A 6,809-nucleotide genomic window follows, 5' to 3' on the forward strand; every position below is an offset into this window, starting at 1 on the left:
TCACTGGTTAACCGTCGATTCGATCGATTTTTTTATCGATTTTTTACTAGACGGTTTCTGACCTTATCCGGACCGGCTAGGAGAACGATTTCTGGTTTTTCCAATTGAACTGACCGGTCCGGTTCAATTTTCAGAACCATGAATGCACTACACCTCCAAGTTATCCACCTAAATCTTAATATTAGAATAACTATCCGCACACCTACAAAAATAAATATTCAATATATTTATTATTCATATTGTTTAATATCCACTTATATTTTCCTATAAAAAAAACACGAAGCGCAATCGAGCTTCCACAATTTTCCCGAGAGCTCCACGTGTAACCAGATATCCAAACGATCCTTCCAGAATGTTTGGTTTACTCTCGTTATATAAAACAATAAACCCGTCCAAAAACTTTCGAACTTTCTGAGAGCGCAGGAAGAACCCACATAAAAATTCCTGTTCGGAGTGATAATTTGTAAAGATGGCGAGTATTGTTGACTCATTCAATCTGTTCAATTTACCAGAGACAGTGGAAAAAATCTTGTTCCCTTCTTCTCATCATAGTCATGACTACACTCGAGAGGGCAGGGTAGTTTCAAACATTCCAGTGGATATTTTGGACAATCCCAAAGAGTATGTGTTCTTCATGGATGTTCCGGGTCTCTCCAAATCTGAAATTCAGGTTCTTATTTCTGCCACTACAGCTAATATATGTCATTGATTTCTTAAGAGGCGTTAATAATGAAATGTTAGTCAGGTTTGGATAAATTAAAAAGTTGATGCGACTGTTTTTGCAATTTTTAAAAATTAAAAGTATTTTTAAAGAGAGTTTTTCAAAAGTTAACTTAAGTTTATAAAAATTAAAAAATTTAAATTTTTTATATAATAATTAATATTTAAATTTAATTTTTATATTCATATTTATTATAACGTTTTAATTTTAAAAAATTATTTTATTAAATGTATTTATTGTTGTTTGTTCTAAATAAAAATTATTTTTAATTTAATTTATTAAATACAGATTTTATAATTTTAAAAAATTAGTTAAAAATTTAACCAAACAGAACTATGCAGGTAACAGTGGAAGATGAGAACGTACTTGTTATTAGGAGCAACGGGAAAAGGAAACGTGAAGACTGTGATGATGAAGGCTGCAAGTACCTGAGGCTGGAGAGGAGAGCACCACACAAATTGCAAAGGAAGTTCCGTCTGCCTGAGAATGCTAACCCCTCCGCCATTACAGCCAAGTGTGAGAACGGGGTTCTTACGGTTACTGTTGAGAAACACCCTCCACCACCGAAATCTAAAACAGTTGAAATTGCCATTGCTTGAACAATAGGTGGTAGATGTAGAAGCTTGGACTTGGAATATTTTGTTTATTGATTCTCCTCTCTAGGGTGCTTCTAGGTTTGTTCTTATGGTTTGCTTAGTTGGCAGTGACGCTATTTATGTGTGATGAAAATGTTAATGAAATTTTCTAAGTCTAAAATCAATTCATTTTAGAGTTAACGATACAAAAAGTTTTGATATGACATGGAAAACTGGTATTGTGGAATGTAAAATCAGAACAATCCAATGAGTCTATTTTAGTATTTTTTTACTCTTTTTGGACTTGTGTATCTTTCGGGCAGGTTTTTCCTGTTCCATTAGATGCTCATACTCTTCGTAACTTGCAAATGGAGATGCCTTTTCACTCTTGCGTTTTCGTTTTTGTTTGAGTTTTCTTTTGTCGTCGTTGTCATCGTAATCAACATCAATGGCATCCTCAGCCTCTCCTCCTGACATATCCGACGGTATATCTTCATCTATATCGGCATCACCAATCAAGTCATCGTCTTCCTCTTCAGCGACACTGACTAAATCATCGTAATCATATCTCTCCGCTTCAGCAGTATCCAAGAGATTCTCGATCTCTTCATTATCGCTCTCATCCCCGCCTTCAACCTCCTCGTCATCGTCTGACTTCTTTTTCTTCTTCTTCGGTTTAGAACTCATTTTGTTTGTATAGAATTTGTGGAAGACGAGATCTTCTGGGGGAACATCTTCTTCGGCGAGTGAAAGAATTTCTTTGCCAATCAAGTGGTTGTTAATGTCCATCTGCAAAACAAAGTTCAGAAGTTTTATTGGAGACAAACTATAGGAGATAGGGAATCAACTTAGGTAGTCACCGTAATATTATCAGCTTGTTTTTTGGGTACGGTGCTAGGTTCATTATCAGTTTCTTCTATAACATCTTCAAAGTGTTCAAGTTCGTCATCAATAGATTCATTCTGCAACACCATGTTCCTAAAAGACAAAATATTTTGAGGAAGACGTAAGAAAAATAGTTTTCAGCTTTTACAACAACATAGAAAAAGCAAGTTATAAAATCACTTTTTAAAGATCACAAACAAACATCACTTTTATACTAGTTGATACTGTCTTCAAATTAGAATGTTGACCGGATAATTCAATTGCTGTAATTATCAGCATCAAACACACAATGGAGGAATTAATGTCTGATCTTGAAGCATTTGATACAAGTCACTGAAAATTTTCTCACTAGCAACTAGGTCCAATTTAAATGTAATAAATAAAAATGGCATACACCAAAAAACAACTAGCCTCTTACCATAGAGGTGGGTCTGGCTTTAAGGAGTTCAGACAGAAGAAAAAGGCATGCACAGGCATATTGCGGTGGCATCCGAAGTGCAACCTAAAGCGAAAAAAATAAATAAATAAATAAAAATAGAAATGGAAATAAAAGAAAAAATCAGAAACTTGATTCATGTTACTCTACATATTAAGAGAAATAGACAAAAAGGCAGTTCAATGATTACCTGCAATAGACGTTTAGAAAATGCAGTCACACGCTTTGAATTTACATCTCTTTTCATTGCTCTTAGAACAAGTCCAACGAACATTTCTGCCTGAAATCAAGCTAGTTAGAACTTAGAAATACAAAGAAGTTAAGAATTACAGAGGTATAATAAATAAAATGTTATGAAATAACTAAATAAATAAATGAGATAATAAATATAAAATAAAAAAATATAAATAGAGAGAAGAGTGTGTCAGTATAAGAGAGAGAATTTTATTGATTGTTCGTGTATATATGGCCTCAGTTCATTCCCTTCATTCCCTATTCATACATGCATGAAGTGTTTATTTTTCAACTTTCATTTAATGTGATTCTCTTAGAAATGGGCATCCACATTATTCATTCTTATCACAACACTTTCATTTAGATGACCATTTAGGATTATGCTTCGTTAAAACCTTACTAAAAAAATCCAATAGAAAAAATTTTAGTGAAGGAAAAAGAGTACAATATCCTTTGTGATGGAGACTGCCTCATTAAAAACTTTGTCAAGAAAAATCCAATGGAAAAAAACCTGACCAAGGAAAAAAGAGTACAATCTCCCCTTTTTGTCGACATCATTTAATGTCTCGAAATCGGCGCATTCCAATCTGATGTACCAATTTTTCAAAAGAGGATTTTGGGAATGACTTTATAAATAAATCTGCTAGATCACTTGAGCGGATCTGTTGGACATCAATTATCTCTTGATTTTGAAGATCATGAGTGAAGAAGAATTCGGGAGAAATATGCTTTATTCTATCGCTTTTGATATATCCGCCCTTAAGTTGAGCTATCAATCAATCCACATGATGATATAATATATTGAATCAAACTCCTGAGCCAAAAACACTCGCAACTAGTTTCATGTATCGCGAGTATTTCAGCATGATTAGAGGAGGTTGCTACTATCTTCTGTTTCGTGGACTTCTATGATATAGCTGTACCACCATATGTGAATAGGTATCCTATTTAAGATCTCCCTTTGTGTAGATCCAACAAGTATCCTGCATCTGCATAGCCAACTAGTTGTGACTTGGATCCATATGGATAAAACAATCCCATATCAACCGTTCCATGAAGATATCGAAAGATTTGTTTGATTCCACTCCAATGTCTTCTGGTTGGAGAGAAACTATACCTTGCTAGTAAGTTCACAGTAAATGATATATCGGGTCGTGTGGTATTAGCAAGATACATTAGCGCTCAAATGGCACTAAGATATGGTACTTCAGGACCAAGCATATCTTCATTTTCTTTCTTAGGACGGAATTGATCATTTTCCTCATCCAAAGATCTTATGATCATTGGGGTACTTAACGGATGTGACTTATCCATATAAAATCTCTTTAAGATTTTTTCTGTGTATGCTGTTTGATGAATGAAGATCCTATTTTTTGTATGCTCGATCTGCAGGTCGAGACAAAATTTAGTCTTTCCAAGATCTTTCATCTCAAACTCTTCTTTTAGAATTTTTATAATGGTTGAAAACTCTTCAGGAGTTTCAATGATATTTAAATTATCAACGTACATGGTAATTATAATGAATCCAGATGCAGATTTCTTTATGAAAATACACGGGTAGATATCATAATTCTTGAATCCGTTTTTGGCCAGATATTCAGTACGGCGATTATACCATATTCGTCCAGATTTCTTTAGACCATATAAAGATCTTTACAATTTGACTGAGTATAACCCTTGCGAATATTCATTGGATGATTTAGATATCTTTAGTCCTTCAGGGACTTTCGTATAGATATCACAATCTAATGAGCCGTATAAGTAGGCTATTACTCCATTAAATGCATATGTAGTTTATGATATGCGGATAAACTGACCAAATAACGCAATGTTATCGCATCCACTACAAGGGAATACGTTTTTTCATAATCTATACCGGACTTTTGTGAGAAACCTTGTACCACAAGTTGGGTTTTGTAGCGCACAACTTCATTTTTCTCATTTCGTTTTCTCACAAATACCCATCGGTATCTAACAGGTTTTACATCTTCTGGTGTATGGACTACAAGTTTAAAGACTTCACGTTTTGTAAGTGAGTCTAATTCAGCCTTCATGGCTTCTTTCCACTTTGGCCAATCATTCCTTTGTCGACATTCTTCGACTAATCTTGACTCAAGATCCTTACTTTCTTGCATGATATTTAATGCCACATTATATGCAAATATTTCATTGACAATTGTCTTATTTCGGTCCCATTTCTCTTCTGTAAAGACATAATTTATCGAAATCTCATCATTTCACAATTTTCAGGTACCTGAACGTCTTCTAACATTAAAACTATATCAGAATTTTGGACAACTGCATGTGTTCCTGCTATGTCTTTTTCAACAGGGATCGTATTTACCTCTTTTCTTTTTCGAGGATTTTTGTCTTTGGAACCGACAGGCCTGCTACGCTTCTGGCGTGTATTTACTTCGGTGGCAATTTGTCTAACTGGGACATCAATTCAAATTGGGGCATTTTTCGCTGGTATATAAGACTTGGTAAATAATAGTGCATTATTTATTATGAATTTTGTTCCTCCAGGAAACAAAATTATAGCTCTTCCAGAGTCTTCTATCACATTGCCCGAGCCAATAATAATATTAACATATTATTCTTTTAGCACAAGATGGAGAAAATATATATTACTTTTGAGAATGGTGTGCGAACTCGCACTATCCGTAAGGCAAATATCTTCACTATATGTCCTTATCATTCTCTTCAAAGACAAATAATAATAAAATGAGTAGAAATATTTGCTCAGTAAAATTATTTTCTTGATAGAAAATATTTTTCTAAAAAGTATAGTATATACTAAAAATTTTATTATTATTAGCACATTCAGTAATTTTGAAATTCAAATGCATAAAACTTAACAAGAAGTTTCTTACATTATTTATTCACATGAATAATTAACAAATACACATATTAAACTATTTCATTATTGATCAAATGACCAATATTTCCTTCAGGATCCTTAAAGAAATTAAATACATCATAATGAGTGGTGGAATTTTCAATATCATTTGAAACGAAATTTGTTTCCTTTTCTTTGTCGTCTTTTTAAAAAATGTTTGATAAAAATCGTCTAGGTACCTTGGTGTACGATAGGTACGCGATCAATGACCCTTTCCACCACAACGGAAATATTTATCCTCAATTGATTTATTTTGCCCATTATTTCTTTCTTTATCCCACTTCTGGTGAGATCCTTTGTGAACATAATTCATTTTCCTTCCAAAATTTTTCTTGTTACTAAAACCTTGCTATTTACCTCTTCTGGGGTAATGATTTGTCGCATTTACTTCAGGAAATGGGGCGGCGCTAGCTGGCGTGCTTCATGATTCCTTAGAAGTAATTCATTGTTGCGTTCAGCAACAAGAAGGAAAGAAATTAACTTAGAATATTTTTTAAATCCTTTTTCTCGATACTGCTGCTGTAGGAGTACATTCGAGGCATGGAAGGTCGAAAAAGTTTTCTCTAACATATTGGGCTTGAGGAAGTATCACTGTCTTTTGATGATTGTACCTTTCTTCAAGGTCTTTCCACAGATCTATAGGATCTTTTAATGTTAGATATTCATTTTTCAATCATACGTCAAGATGACGCCGAAGGAAAATCATGGTTTTTGGCTTTATCCTTCTGTGATACATTATTTTCAGCTTTAATGGTATCTCCAAAATCTATTGAATCAAGATAGATTTTAGCATCAAGTATCCATGATAAATAATTGTTTCTAGATATATCAAGAGCATTAAATTCAAGATGAGAGAGCTTCGACATAATAAAAATTTGTTACGTGGAGTCTTCTAAAATTTGGTTAGAGTCTCGTGCTGATAACGTGTTATAAAATAACTAAATAAATAAATAAGAAAGAGGTAACAAATATAAAATAAAGAAATATAAAGAGAGAGAATAATGTGTCAGTATGAGAGAGAGAGAGAGAGAGAGAGAGAGAGAATTTTATTGATTGTTT

General features: G+C 33.5%; 1 protein-coding gene across 1 annotated transcript; it reads left to right on the forward strand.

Moving 5' to 3' along the window:
• The first annotated feature begins 385 nt into the window (after positions 1–385).
• Positions 386–1,466, forward strand: LOC107637587 (17.4 kDa class III heat shock protein-like). Its single transcript, XM_016340987.3, has 2 exons — positions 386–670; positions 1,063–1,466. The coding sequence occupies exons 1-2, from the start codon at positions 470–472 to the stop codon at positions 1,318–1,320; spliced, it is 459 nt and encodes a 152-aa protein (XP_016196473.1). The 5' UTR covers positions 386–469; the 3' UTR covers positions 1,321–1,466.
• Positions 1,467–6,809: the final 5,343 nt, after the last annotated feature.

Source organism: Arachis ipaensis, chromosome B4, assembly GCF_059453495.1.
Source record: "Arachis ipaensis isolate K30076 ecotype BB chromosome B4, ASM5945349v1, whole genome shotgun sequence".
Taxonomy (NCBI): Eukaryota; Viridiplantae; Streptophyta; class Magnoliopsida; order Fabales; family Fabaceae; genus Arachis; species Arachis ipaensis.